The sequence below is a fragment of the Chenopodium quinoa genome, unplaced genomic scaffold (assembly GCF_001683475.1).
Source record: "Chenopodium quinoa cultivar QQ74 unplaced genomic scaffold, ASM168347v1, whole genome shotgun sequence".
Classification (NCBI taxonomy): Eukaryota; Viridiplantae; Streptophyta; class Magnoliopsida; order Caryophyllales; family Amaranthaceae; genus Chenopodium; species Chenopodium quinoa.
The window spans coordinates 2,067,928-2,082,919 of NW_018743858.1; the positions used below are offsets into that span (position 1 = coordinate 2,067,928).

The window sequence follows — 14,992 nt, forward strand, 5'->3', positions numbered from 1 at the left end:
GGATAATATATATATATATATATATATATATAAAATAAATATATATATATATATAAATATATATATATATATATATATATTTCGGATATTTTAATTAAGAAAAAATTATATTTTAATTATTTAATTAGGAAGTCCAAATTTCCTAAATAATAAGCCATGATTTTTGGATTTTCTAAGTGTAGAAAATCTATTTTCTTAGTTAATTTATTTAGTGAATAATTGGTATTTTCTTAATTAATTATTTTATACAACATATATTATTTACACAGTCATTTTTATTCCTTAAAAACTAGAAAAATAATTGCCTAAGTATCTAAAGGGAGGTTCGAAAATATGAGCTTAGGAAAGCTCAAATTTTTGGCCACCGTATTGTATTTTGAGCAAAATTATTTTGGTAATTTTCGTATATTAATTATCTTTCTTAATTCTATTATTTTCCTTAATTCCTATTTTCCATCTCCTAAATATTTGATCATCTTATTTCCCTACCTTAAATCGTTCTTGTTCATTCCCCAAGCAAAGCCATTTGCCATATTATTTTTCACGACAACATACTTTTCATAATTAATTATTCCTTAGTCACCGTAATATTTAATTCTTTAGCTCTCTTCTCCAAGTAATTTCCTTAAACCAATTTACCATAATTCTTTCTATAATTTCCTACCATAATTCTTGCATGAGGTAGCTTATAAATACCCCTTGAAACATAGCTAAACAGTCACACCAAAACTCTCTAATTTCTCTCTTAATCTCTCTAATTCTCTCCTCTCTTCCTCTTGTTTTTGCACGGCCACCACCACCAAACACCACCTCCACCTCCTCTGGCCAGCCACCGATGCCAACCACCACCACCAACCACAACAGCCACCTACCGGACGGCTGCTGCCACCACTTCTTCTTCTTCTTCTTCCTTAGTTTTCTACCTCTTCTTCTCTTCTCTTAATTAATTACATTGTTATTATTATTATGGGGGTTTTATAAAAATTATTATGAGTGTTTTTAATTAAATAAAATTAGTTTATTATTCAAGTTTATGAAACATAATTTTATAAGGTTCATGTACACATAGTTGGGGGGTTTTATTTTAATTGTTGTGATTATTTGTTAACCTTATATTGATTAAGGTTATATTATTTTGTAGGGTGTGTTTGACGAGAGTGATTGAAGTTATTTTGTGTGTTGCTAAGCAAAGATCAAAGGTACGTTTAGGGGCTAGATACCTTTGAAAAAGATTGGTTTAAATAACATGTTTTATATGATTTTTATGATGATTAAATTAAATTGAATTGAATTATGATTTATAAACTAAAGCATGTTTAAATAATTGGTTTTAATAAATAAATTGAAGGATTGATTTTTATATCATGTTTTGAATGATTAAATTATTTATTATGTTTTAAAAAGGTTTGATCTTGAAAGCATGTTATATTAAATAAAAAGGAGTTTTGAGTTGTTTGTTATAAAGATTGGAATTATTGAGTTAAAAAGGATTTATTGAATTATTATTAAAGCTTTACAAGCATGATGATAGTAATCCCACTATGCGGATTTGGTTGATAAGACTTTGGACTTTGCATGACCGAGTCATTCATCAAGGATACTCTTTCAATATAAAGACACTAACTTGGGGGGTGTGCACACTTGGATGAAGAATTGGATTTTTAAAAAGGAATTGGTTTTATTAATCCTTTTATTGAATTATTGAATTTGTAATTGGTTTTGAATAATGAGTTGGATTTTTGGATTATTGTTGGAATTTGTTTTAAAAGCATGTTTGCAAATAAATTGAGTTTACTTAGCTTGCACTTATCATACTTAGTATATTTTGCTAATCCGTATTTCGTATTTGTTTTGGTTCACCCTGTTTACCTTATTTGTAAGCATTGTTGACTAATTTCAGGTAGAGTCAATAATTGAGCATATGAGAGTCCCGGGATGTTCTTCACCTAGATCTAGGAATGTTGGTCTTTGTTTCTATTTTTGAGTACTCATGACAATGGTTTCTATTTATACTAAGTATTAATAAAGAAAGAGTTTAAGTTTCCACTACAAAGTTTTAGTTTAAGTTAGTAATTTTGGTAGCCTTTCGTAATCACGCGGCGGTAATACGCCTAAGTCTATCTCTACGGTATAATTATACGTATTATATTGGTTGTGATTATCAAAGATGCATGTGGCAGGGTTATTGTGGCTAGGAAGAGAAGGATTGCCTATACTAACCCTACTGTTGCTGAAGGTCTCGCTGCCAGGTACGACCTTTAGCTTGCGAGCAGGTTTGGTTTTTGTTTAGGTCAAAATCTGATTGCCAGATAAGACTAGGTTCAAAATAACAACAGCTAGATTAATTTGAATGAGAATGACAATGCAGGTTCAAGGAAATAAGATAAAGAGGAGTGCAATGAACGAGCAAAGGGGAAGGGGAGAAGAGACACGAGATGATGACGCAGGAAACCCCAAGAATAAGGGTAAAAACTGCGGGTGACAATGAGTCCACCAATCCACTAGGTTGACAGGTTAAAACGAATACAATTTAGGTTTACAATATGATAACAACGATGCTTAGGATTTCTTAAGAATACTTGATTGCTATGAGTAATAAGGCTGGGATATTTGTGATGCCTTGATACAATAATTGTTCTCCTATTTATAGCATAAGAAACAACTTGAAGAACTTCAACGGCTTCATTTCGGATTCCTTGGAATCCGGGGCTAGTGGGTTGAGGTAGTTCCTACTTCCTCGCCCTTATCCTTGAAGACTTATCTATTGCAGTTTGAATTGGTCTTCATTAACGGCGTGATGGTGCTTCGTGGTTCCGATATTCTTGGCAGCTCTCTTGACTTGTTCGAATAAGGATACCCTTGGAATATTCCTTAGAAAATTCTTTGCTTAACTTCGCTTAATAGCTGGGACCAGTTGATCACGTAGCAATTTGTAACCTGCAACCTAACAACCTGCAAACAAGTGAACCTGAGATGAAAATTTAGGCATAACAGTTTTCACAAAGTGCAAGATCAGAGGCTCCTCTCCTATCCATCTCATCTATGATGATATAATAGCTAATAGCTTAGTTTTTGAAGTTAGTAAATTTTCTCATGTTAGACGAACATGTAAAACTGTGGCTCATTTGATGGCACGATGGGACATTAGTAACAATTTCGAATATGTTGGTACGAGTCCATTTCCTCAAAAAAAAATAAATGAATAAAAAATTAGTCTACTTTATTAAAATCATGATAATTTTGAAAACTATCAACATACAAATGGAAATATTTTTTTCTTATTTTCTTTTTTGGTTTTTTGTTTCAAAAAATCAAAAAAATGAAAAAAAAAATGATGTCAGCCCTTATAATTAGTTGCAAATTATATGTGAACTATGGGTAAGTGAAGCTAGGGATCGACGATAGTGAGCCTAGTGGATGTCATTGAATGATTTGTGCTTGTTTGTGCCTCTTTATATATGAGTTCATGACGAAGAATGTATGACGATAGTGTAAGTTTGTATGTTTGGATTAATATTGTTAATGGGTTGTAATTTTGAGTCGATGAGTATGTTAGCTTAGTTCACTATGTCTCCCATATTCATGGTTCTTGATTATATTGTTGTTTGATTTACATAATTAGTTTGTTCCAATCTCCTTAGTTCATTTAGTTATTGTTCTTTCTTATTAGTGTTTTTCTTTAGCGTTAGTTTTCATGTACTATTGATTCGATTTTGCCTAATTGTTGGTTGTTTTTTTATAGTGTTTATATTGTCCCTGTGATTCGATCCCTTAGCTTACCCCTATACTCGAATTAGGGTGGTTGAGTGTTATAAATATTGTTTGATCCTTAGGTGTTTTATTTAACGACGTGAAATATCCTTCATCACACTCACACTTTAACTTGGATATACAATAATTATGGTAATACCCATTTTATTTAAAAGTATATGCAACATTATAATTTATTTAAGATATTAATTATATCATGAAATTGAATACGTTGCAAATAAATAAAACTGATAAAGTAGATTATCAACAAATGATCAAAAGAAGTATACAACATAAAGGGAGGGGACAAATATTAAAAAGGGAAAGGAAAAGATAAAGGCAAAAGCAATTTGCACTCCTACATTATTATCTTATTACTCTTAAATAAACTCTTGTTATTAATAAAGCACACATAAAAATTAATGAAATAGTTTTAAAATAAAGTAGGATAATGTATAAATAGAATATTTTCAGAGTGCAAACAGAATTTTCCACAAAATTAAGACTTAGATTTTTAGGCCCTCAATAACCCCACAAAGGTTAATACATGTATCATTATTGACAATAATGTTAGACAGCTATATATTATTTGCATTTTGTCAAATAAAAAATTTAAATAAATAAATAAATTATTTGCTGTCACAATAGATCATGTTCTGTGTATCAACACGGTCTGTTGGTGCAAGTGTTATTTATAACAAGCCAACTTCTAGGGGCCATGAACCTTAGACAAAGGATCAATTATCCGATTAAAATGCAAAATACAGATTTTATTACAGATTTACAGCTTAATATTTTTTTTGCTCATTTGAAGAGTACATTATTTTGCAAATGTATTAATACATATATCGCGGTGTATCAAGCAATCGGTTAACTGAAAAAAATGCAATTAGAAGCTTTCGGACAACGATTGAGTCATTATCCAACTCAATTATTTTCTTAGCAGCTGTAACTGATGGCATCAGGAGGCTTTTAAAGTCTGAAACATTTTCCTCTAATTCAACCCTAGAAGTATTCTCCCTTGATGAATTCGTTGAGCCGCTTCACATCCCCGCCTTGCTGCTCTACTACTGCTCGAACGAGATCTGCCATTGATATCATGCCAACTATCTTCCCATCTATGACAGGGACATGTCGTATGTGGTTCTCTATAAACAAAGAATTCAATTTATTTGAATCAAATTAACGATGTTTCAGCTTGTAAATAATATATTGGAAACATTCTCAGAACCTTTCTACAGTACCCAAGACCAACTGACCTGTCATTAGCTGCATTGCATGTAGAATGTTTGCATCAGATGTGACTGTTATTAAATTGTCCTGTCAAAATTAAAATTAAGAATAAAAAACTTTGTACTACAGTACATAAAAGAGTGGGGAGCTCTAATGAAACAGGGTGAAAATTCATTACTGGAAATATAGCCCCAACAAATACGACGAAAGTAACATAAGGAAATAAAATGTATTACCGTTCTGGTCATGATTTCTCCAACTCTTGTATACTTGGCAGGTCTTCCTTCTGCAGCGACTTTCCTGAGATAGTCTTCTCCCCACATCCATTTCATCCATGAGAAGCAGTGTTGATTTAACCATTCATACCGAGTACATACATTTTGAATAAACTGTGGTATTCGGAATAGTGATATAACATGGGGATTTAGTTATGAAGTACCTCTTTCTGTTATGATCCCTGAAATGAGCTCTTTATCTCCAGGCTTCAGAACCACCAAAGAGCCAATGTCATTCCGTGCCATCTGCAGTCAAGATTGTTGTCAGTTGCGGGATACTTTAAATAAAAGTCTGCATTAGTAAGAATCTATCGCATCATCACAAGGATACCTACCTGTGTCACTGCATCTTGGACAGTTTCATCAGCGCGGCACCAGAGCCAAGAGCCAGATCTCTCCCCTCCCTTGGTCATCAGGACATCTGATACTGTTGTATTCTCCAGTCCTTTGTGATTCACCGGAGGAGTGGAAATGACACATCTGAGGCGGGCAAAAACCTTCTTCAGTTCAACTGGATTTCTTCCAAGCGAGTGATGTAGAATTGATAGCTTAGCTGTCTCTTGACAAGTCCGTACCATCCGATACCATGGTTGCATTTTTGTAAGATAATTATCACCAAAAACTTTGAAGAGATTACAGCAATATAGAGAATTAAATCTACTTCTGAAGGAAAAACTTGAGTGCCTTGTGCAAATTAACTTCCGTATGGTATTTTCTTGGTTCTTTCCTTCAATGAGAAAATAATAAAGGATAGATTATTACAATTGACATTTTACTTGCTGAAAGAGAATGCCTCTCAGGATTAAAGCATATCTGGACTCGCAAGCAAGAAATGAATCACCAAGAGAAGTTGATATGATGCACAGGAAACCAGATTGAATTTAACTGAATGAAGATTTCCAAGACACTCAATCGCAAGCTTACTTGAAAAGTTAAGGAGCAAGATCAAAGACAAGGGTGAAGAATCTTATATGTAGCAGGTAAAGCATACTTTCTCCTACCTGAGGAAGCAAAGAAGCCAAGCATCGAAAAGGTGTTACGTAATATGATTAAATCCAAAATGATTACCAAAGTATCATACTAAATCCATATATACAAAGCCCTGATTTTATTCTCATCATCACCATATCATATGTAACTAAGTGTACAATTCAGATTTCAATAGACTTTTCTTCTGGTTGGCAATTTAATCTCTCTGTTAATTCATGGCTGAGCAAAGGCAACCATTCCGCTTTAGGCTCCCGTGGTCAGCAGCACCTGCTGCTCCACGCCAAGTGACCCAAGCACCATCTCAGCCACCAGCACCACGGCAAGCACCTACTGCTCAACGTCCCAGCCAAGTGACCCAAGCACCATCTCAGCCAACAGCACCGCGGCAAGCAACTGCTGCTCCACGTCCCAGTCAAGTGGCCCAAGCACCATCTCAGCCACCAACACCTCAGCAAGCACCTGCTGCTTCACGTCCCAGCCAAGAGACCCAAGCACCATCTCAGCCACCAGCACAGCGGCCCCCTTTCCGTCCAGCAGGAGTGGCGCCAGCACAGCCCAAACCACCAACAGCACCACCAACAAGAGAAGAACCCCAATCACCCTCACGATCATCTCAAGGCACATCTAAACCAGCAATACAGGCCCGGGAGACACAAGCACCCCAAGGTTCACCAGCATCAACATCACAGACTATTCCTCCGACTCAAGTTACCTCCCGGCCTGCTTCCCCGACGCAGGTAAGTTCCAAACTCCAACAAGCGACAAAGGCACTGCCACAGTCACCATCTCCATCACGAGGAGGTGACAAGCCAATCAGGACAAAAGCCACAACAGGGTCACCTCCAACATCTTCTGTAAAGCACTCATCCCCCACAAAGAAACAACCAACAGTCGCAAGTGACATTACTCAAAATCCAAAAGACCTCAGAAAGCGAGAAACTTCCCAAACACCTTTAGAAGAGCCCAAGCCAGTGGTAGGCACAGCAGCTTCACCTAAAGAACCTAGAAACCAACCAGCTAATAAAGAGCCTACAATAAAACCATCTACCAAGCTATCAGCAGAAGTTTCTAGCCCAAAACAAGAACCCAAACCACAAATAGTAAAAGAATATAATACATCCTACAAACAGCCTAAACAGATACTTAAGGGAAATCATGACGATCCTAAGAAAGAAGCAGTTATTGAAAGAAAAGTTATAAGCCCAAAAGCACGAACTATAGAACATCCACTTGCAGATCAAGACGAGGAGGGACTGCATTCAGAGAAAGAAGTTTTTGACATAAAGGAGGTCTTCAAAAAAACTGAAAATAGAGGGCATGATACTGAAAATGAAACCCGAGGTGATGAAAGAGTTGCAAGGTATCCTCATAAGCAAGCAAATGCAGAAGGACATAAGCCTCCTTTTCAAAAAGAGATCAAGGAGAACTTGCCAAAATTAGGGCACAAACAAGGTGCTCAGCAAGAAAAACTCTTGCATCAGAAGCCATTAAGCATTATCACTCTAGCAGGGGAAAACATTGGAGCAACCATGCACCTTAGCTCTGAGTCTATAAACAAAGAGAGGCCAATTCACATTCATAGGGGATACAAGCTCAATTCTGACAGAACAGCTGAAACCACTGAAGGTGAGGGAAGCTCCAGAAAGAGGAAATCTGTAGACACAAACCTCCAAGAAGATTTAGCAACAAAGTCATACGTCAACAACAATGCACAAGGAATAAACAACTCACTTGTCTTCAACAGTTCTGTGACAGAAAGAAACCCTGGTGTTCACGTGCTTTTCACTCGTAACCAAATTGAACCCCAGTTGATACACACAAAGCTAGGTAAAGAGAAGGGAAAGCTTGATACACACAAGGTTGAATTCATCAGCACCCCAGCTGAAAACCTGGCATATGCACCAACCATTAGAAGAAGATGTCTACAAAGTCTCCTATTGGAGTCAAGTAGCTCCGATCCTGAAAAGCCTCGTCGCCATGGTTGTCGAGTTGGGCGCAATCAGAAAAGCAACGATGGCACAATTAATGTTCTGTAAAAAATGCTGTTAACTACATAATCAAAATAATAGGTGCTACTTGACAGTAGCCCTAGTGAACTCAATCATGTACTGTATAGTATCACATATGATTCAATATGAAATATAATGTCTTGAAAATAAAGTTAGCATAAATGATCAGTGAATTCAATCGTGCAAAAACAGGCATAAAAAAAGAATTCCTTCAGAAGCTTTTAAATAAAAAAGAAAGAGTTTGATTCTAATCAAATGCCATAACATAGATTTCTTATCTTGAAACATTGAGTCTACAATAACAAGAGGTAATCCACTTCACGAATGCCTCATAAATACTCAAGAAGAATCAATCTAGGCATGAGTCTACAACTCGAGGTAATCCTCCTCGAAATCGAAAGAAAACTAAACCATCTTATCTACATGTAATGCTTGTGTTAAAACCCCAAGCAGCTCAATATATTCTAGTTTCACAGTAAACAAATCAGGCAGAAAAAAATAAATAAAAGAGAAAAAAATATGGACCTAAAGTATCCATGAAAATTAACACCCTTATGGGCATTAACTCTTAAACTAAAAAATTTAACATCCATCATCATCTAAAGCAAACTTCTTGTAGCAAATTAAACCAAAGGGCATTTTGCAATGACAATCCAATCCAAATTCGACCAACTTTCGTTTCATTTCAGACACTTCCAATACGGTGCTTAGAACATTGTTTGATTGTACTTGATCGAATTCGAGCGACTTTCGTTTCAGTTCCTAGATGTACCACTTCCAAGAGTGAGTTCAAGATCATCCATTCCAACATCATGAATCCTCTCCCCCTCCCAAGGGGTAACCTGCATACTTTCGGGTTCGGGAGCTCTTGCTCTATCCTCCATTGCATCATTCAGTGACATTTTCTGAACCATTGGTCGAACCAAATTAAATGTGGGTGATGTTGGAATTGGAGGTCTCGAAAACCTCTGGAAGCTAATCCATTGACCCGAATCAATCGTAGAGCAGTCAGATTCATCACATTCCGGTATCGTTGGCGGGGTAAAGTTTCGCCGCCTATTAGGACTCGACGGAGCAGAAGCTGCAAACAAGGGGTAATTAAAAGACGCCATAGACTCCTTAGCAATCGCCTCGAAGTTAAACACCGGCTGTTTCGGAGCAGTTTTCGACGTTGGCGATGACAACAACGGTGTCACAGGAGCACTATTCGATATCCGAAGAGGCGGAAGACTCGAAGGAATCGAATTACAAAGGAATGAAAACGGATGAGATTGTGCATTGATCTCATTTCGACTCGGACTTTGAGGAGCAGAGGATGAAGGACTTGGTTGAAACGAATGAATTGGACTCTGAAATGCTGAAGATAACGGACTTGGTATTTGCGATGAACACGCACTAAAATTGTTAAAACTCGCCACTATCTCCGGCGGCGGCGGCTTCATTCCCTGAAAATACAACCAACACAATGTCATCAATATGAGATCAAATTCCGTCTACAACATTCTATGCCCGAAAACACGGAAAACAAGCAGATCTGATAAAAAGAAGAATCAAACAAACAAATTACCTTGCGATAAGTAGTACCATCGGGTTCAACAATCCAACCAGCTTCAGCACAAAGAGCTTTGAGAACTTCATTATTATCGCAATGTTTAGGAAGATTATAATTACCTTGAGCTCTCAACCCAGAAAATATTTTAGCAGCAATAGCTCTTCTCCTTCTCTCTCTCCTCCGATTATTCTCTCGTTCTCTCCACGACGGTTTCCTCCTCGCCGCCGCCGCTGCTCCGCCCACTCCGCCGCCGCCGCCACCACCACCACCACCCTCCGTCGCCATCTCTCTCACTTTCTCTCTCCTATCTTTACTCAATTTAAGTTTTAGTTTAGAGAGAGAAAGTAGAGAGAGAAAGCAGGTTTGCGCTGCTGCTACTGCTGCTACTGCTTAAGCGCTTCGTTGGATGTGTGCAAGATTCTCTCTCCTCTTATTTCTCTGAGTACTCTCAATGTCTGTTTCTCTCTCTCTCTTTGCTTTATTGAGGTGCACTTTAGTGAGGGGGATTGGGTGTAGTAGGGTGCATGGTAGTGGAGATGTGGAAGCGTGGGTTTGACCGTTGATTTGAAGATCAAGGAGAGAGAAAGGGGTATTTGTATGAAAGTGAAGGAGGTAGTAGAGTAGAGGAGAAGGTGCCACGTGGAGGTACAAATAATTGTCTGGTAATTGTCTCTAAGCGGGGGAGGAGTAGGGTCGTAGGTTGCTTCTGCTACTCTACGAGTATTTTTTTATACAGAGGTATACTGTTGACCTCGCGCATTCTCATGTCTTGGGACCTTCAACTATAATTTATTTTTATCCAACTATTATTACTCCCTCCATTTCGTAATAAGGATTATTTGCAATAATTTCCTTTTATATTTGTTTTATAATACTCTATGTTTAATGTAAAAATATCCTAAACATGAGGACCAGTAATCCAGTGAAATGTATCGAAGATGCTAGCACTTAAAGAATCAACCAGAGAATGACATGTGGCATCAGTTAGCATTAGGGTAAATTGGCCTTCAGGCTTAATACCCAAGGCGTCGTAAAAACAGCGCTGCCAGTTTACCTAGGTTAAAAAACGTAAGAGGCACGCACTCCCATTCATTATAAATACTGTTCATTTATGAGCTGTAAGGAGCATTTAATACACAATTATTACATTCACACGAAAACAGAGGAAATTATCCTCTTATTACTTTCTTGTTGATACAACTTTCTTTCTGATACTAACTTGATCGTCGGAGAGGAAACTCTGATAAATCGGAGCTTTCATTGTTATGCAGGTACATCATATCCAGTGGACTATATTCAGTGTTGTAACTCTCACGCACTACATCTTAAAAACCCAAAATATTTGGCGCCGTCTGTGAGGAGGCTACCTCTGAAATAGCTTAAGACGATCTTATACCACGTAAAGATCCGAATGAAGCTACAGTTGATAGCAACTTTTCCTTTGATATTGAGACGGAGGCAGGGTATTAAAATGACCATGTCAACGTGTAACACCCTAGAAATTCCTTTTCTTTAAAATACTTGTTTTGATCTTTTTTTTTTTAAATACGAAATAGGAAATTCTAAGACATTACCGCCACCGTGATAACAGCTAAGACAATTATCAAAGACACACAGCGGAAGACTCACTTTAAAAAAAAACATTCAAAACAAGTCAACTTAAAAAGTCAAACCAAACGAAAGTAAAGTCAAACCAAAGTCAAACAAAGTCAACCTAAAACTGGAACCGTTGTAGGCCCTTGTCAAAACCTAAAACAAATATTAAAAACCTTTGTGTTAGTCTCACAAGAATATATAATAATTAAAGCATATAAAACACATCATATTTTGATGGAAACTAATCAGGATTCGTTGTTCACTCATGCCCATCATGAATATGCTTCAATACCTGAAAAACTTCTCTTTGTTGTGTCTCCACTACTCGCCATTAGAAATGGGTTGTCGTAGGGCCAAGAAAAAGACAAGGCCAAACAAACATACAAATCAGCAATGTTGAGTACATAAGCGTAAACAGTACACACTAGCATGCTTCATCCTATCAACACACAACTTACCTTATTGCACCTGTTTACAATCATACAACACAATCAACAAATAAATAACTAAATTGCTTATTTGATTTGATTACGCATCAAACGGGTTTCTCCCTAACATGCCCCAATAAAGGGGTACTAACACTAGAGCTAACCGTGCCGGTATAAAAGAACCACTTGTACGTGGCGGAATTCTTGAGCATAATATCCTAGTAGAGTTATGGTCAAATATAAAGTCGCATAATCCCCCGATATGTTCATACTCAAGGTATATACGTTCCAAGAGTTTTGGCGCGTAATCTCTTTCATTTTACGTTGTTTACATATTTTTAGACTTGGTGATGACTCTTAATTAACAACATAATCAATCATCATAATCATTCAAGTAATCAAACATACCAATTTAATTCTTGAACAAATAGTGACCACAATTAATTTAATGTTGAACCCTTTTTAAACTATCTCGGTGTTAAATAACACCTAAAGCGGATAATGCACCACAAATCCTATCCTTCGGTATTTAGAGCACCTTAAGTGCACTTAGGCACCAAAATATAATTTAATCCTCGTGTACATAGACACTTAAATAGCTCTTTTCCCATGCTTAGAGCATTAATAAAAAATTTATGAATTATAATAAAATTCCCTTTTCATAATCCCAACCAAATTAAATATTTAGTTTAATTAAACATGCTCTCAATCTTGCCAATGATAAAAGTGTGGTTCATAATCAACATACCAACATAATTAATTCCATTCATCAATTCACCTCAAATAATCCATACTTCACAAATCAATCACCAACATTAATCAAATCAACAATTCCAACCAATACCTACCATGATACTACCTTGGAATTAATTAAACAAAGCCTAGCATGCTTCTACACACTTAAATAATTACCGAGTACGCGAACATACCTCGAATATGATCTCAAAATCGCCACAACTACACGAAATTACTCACTTGGAAGTCTCCTATAACCCAAAATTACAAAGAGACATTAATACATATTCTTAATAAATTTCCAGCTATATATACTCTTTAAATCACTTTCAAACCTTCTAAAACATGCTGAAAATTAATTTAAACCACCTACTTTTATTCCCAATTAATGGGTAATTAAAAATCCCTTCAAAAACATAATTTTAGCCTCTACATAAAAATTCCAGTATTATAAAAACTCTTAAACTTGCTGTAATTTAGGTTAAAAACATTAATTTCAATAGTTTTAATCAACTACAATCAAATTCTATCAATAAACATTAATTTAGAAACCTAGGGTTTTCAATTTGGGGCTTTTTAATTCAAAAACTAAATTTGAAAATTATATAAATATTAATCATGATAAAAACATTCTATAGTCATCACACACACACCCAAAATAAACATTATATAGTAAATTTGGGGTTTGGGCTGAAAGTTTGGTTTGGTTTCGATTTTTTAGGTTTTTCAATTTCTCAAACCGAAGCCGAACTACTCTAATTCAGTTTTTGGATTTTCAAACCAAATCGAACCACATTAGAAAAAAAAACCGAACCATAATTCTAATTCGGTTCGGTTCGGTTTTAAACCAAATTAGTTTCACCCCTATTCCAAGGTTTGAATAGGTCTCTCTAGGGCTGAGCAAAACTATAGGGTTTCGTAGTGACCCGACACTACGCGGAAGGAAACCCACCAAGACCCGCCCCTTAATTAAAGCAATTAAACAAGCATGATAAACTTAATCAAACAAGATTAAGGATAAGAATTATACCTTTGACGCGTGCTTCGCTCCCAAGGAGCTCTTACTTCAAAGTCTCGAAAAGACGAGATCTCCGACGGATCGTACCCTCGACCTGACCCGAGCGTCCCAAGTCTTGAAGATTAGTCAAGACCCGGACAAAATAACTATGAGTTTTACGAATCAAAGGTTTACTCTTTTCTAGAGTTGCCTTTTTAATTCCACTCAAGGTTATTTCAAATCCCAATACCAAGCTTGGTATTTATAGGGAAATGATCCCTTGATATTTCATCCTCCAACAATGTGGGAGAATGAATTTTGCTAATTAATTTATTTCTAAAATAAATCATTAACAAATGCAATCACAATTCGACAAGTGTCAAGGAGGGAGAGAGTGTTAGGCGAGGACCATGGAGAGGTGGGGGGGACCAATGCCTTGCTCCCCAAGGCTTTCCCAAAGCCTTGGTCCCCACTCTCCTCACAAACCGCCTCACCCTAGCATGCTGCCCAGCTGCTAGATAGCGTGCCAGCTGGTTGTGCGAGCTAGCCTAGCATGCTAGCACAAGCCCAGCAGCATCGCTGATGCTCGCTGGTGCGTGCTGGCGCTGGTGCTGGCAGGTGCGTGCTGGCGCTGCTGCCAGCATCCCTCGCATCCTTGCTACTTGCATGGCCCAGCATGCGTGCTGCTAGCGAGCCACGCATGCTGGCCTCTTGCCACGCACCGCACTCCTACACCATGCGCACCACGCATCTCTCTCGCACACAATGCCTAGCATGCGTGCTGCTAGCGAGCCACGCATGCTTGGCTTGACGTTGCTTGCTAGCTTCCCAGCCCTTCGCACATACTCTCGCACTCCCACACGCATCAGCCTCGACACTGCGCACTATGCACGCACATGCCTCGCCCAGGAACCACACACCACGCATGCGCCAGTGCCTAGCACTAGCTGTGCTTGGTGCGTGTGGTCCTGCCATGCGCCCAGCACTATGCTAGGGCTGCTATGGCATTAGGCCATCCTAGGGCACGCATGGTGCGCTTAGTGATGCTTCCTGGGTTGCGATGGCGCCCAGCCGTCCTAGACCACGCATGGTGCGCCTAGTGATGCGTATAGGCCCTGCGATTGGGCTGCTGGCTTGCGATGGGGCCTAGCATCATGCTAGGGCTGCGATAGCGCCTAGGCATGATTCTAGGGCTGTGCTGGCGCGCCTGGTGCTAGCGACAGCCAGCCATGGTGCCTAGCCATCATGCTAAGCCTGGTGCGGCCATTGTCTGCGATAGGCGCCATATGCACCCAGGCACCACGCTAACATGCTTGCTAGCTGCTATGGGCTGCCTAGTGCCTGTGTGGCTTGCGATGGTTGCCATGCGCACCTAGGCACCCACGCTAGCATGCGATGGGCTGCCAGGGTGCGCCTAAGCTGCGATG

General features: G+C 38.0%; 3 protein-coding genes across 3 annotated transcripts; 1 reads left to right on the plus strand and 2 right to left on the minus strand.

Moving 5' to 3' along the window:
• Positions 1 to 4,475: 4,475 nt before the first annotated feature.
• Positions 4,476 to 6,103, minus strand: LOC110686391 (CBS domain-containing protein CBSX3, mitochondrial-like). The gene is made up of 5 exons (XM_021862997.1): positions 5,594 to 6,103; positions 5,423 to 5,504; positions 5,220 to 5,293; positions 5,010 to 5,070; positions 4,476 to 4,898 (listed from the first exon to the last, which is right to left on the minus strand). Exons 1-5 carry the CDS (start codon positions 5,852 to 5,854, stop codon positions 4,756 to 4,758), a joined length of 621 nt encoding a protein of 206 aa, XP_021718689.1. The 5' UTR covers positions 5,855 to 6,103; the 3' UTR covers positions 4,476 to 4,755.
• Positions 6,104 to 6,331: 228 nt separating this feature from the next.
• On the plus strand, positions 6,332 to 8,444 carry LOC110686389 (proteoglycan 4-like). The gene has a single exon (XM_021862995.1). The coding sequence runs from the start codon at positions 6,464 to 6,466 to the stop codon at positions 8,282 to 8,284; it is 1,821 nt and encodes a 606-aa protein (XP_021718687.1). The 5' UTR covers positions 6,332 to 6,463; the 3' UTR covers positions 8,285 to 8,444.
• Positions 8,445 to 8,513: 69 nt separating this feature from the next.
• On the minus strand, positions 8,514 to 10,273 carry LOC110686390 (protein BRASSINAZOLE-RESISTANT 1-like). Its single transcript, XM_021862996.1, has 2 exons — positions 9,825 to 10,273; positions 8,514 to 9,702 (listed from the first exon to the last, which is right to left on the minus strand). Exons 1-2 carry the CDS (start codon positions 10,092 to 10,094, stop codon positions 9,013 to 9,015), a joined length of 960 nt encoding a protein of 319 aa, XP_021718688.1. The 5' UTR covers positions 10,095 to 10,273; the 3' UTR covers positions 8,514 to 9,012.
• Between the last annotated feature and the right edge of the window lie 4,719 nt (positions 10,274 to 14,992).

Excerpts from the sequence above, each read along its gene's own strand:
- LOC110686391 (XM_021862997.1), bottom strand. The coding sequence starts at position 5,854 with ATGCAACCATGGTATCGGATGGTACGGACTTGTCAAGAGACAGCTAAG. Across the intron at positions 5,505-5,593 it reads TCCAAGATGCAGTGACACAG|ATGGCACGGAATGACATTGG; the intron begins GTAGGTATCCTT and ends TCTTGACTGCAG. Across the intron at positions 5,294-5,422 it reads AGGGATCATAACAGAAAGAG|ACTATCTCAGGAAAGTCGCT; the intron begins GTACTTCATAAC and ends TGTGGGGAGAAG.
- LOC110686390 (XM_021862996.1), bottom strand. The coding sequence starts at position 10,094 with ATGGCGACGGAGGGTGGTGGTGGTGGTGGCGGCGGCGGCGGAGTGGGC. Across the intron at positions 9,703-9,824 it reads ATGGTACTACTTATCGCAAG|GGAATGAAGCCGCCGCCGCC; the intron begins GTAATTTGTTTG and ends TTGTATTTTCAG.
- LOC110686389 (XM_021862995.1), top strand. The coding sequence starts at position 6,464 with ATGGCTGAGCAAAGGCAACCATTCCGCTTTAGGCTCCCGTGGTCAGCA.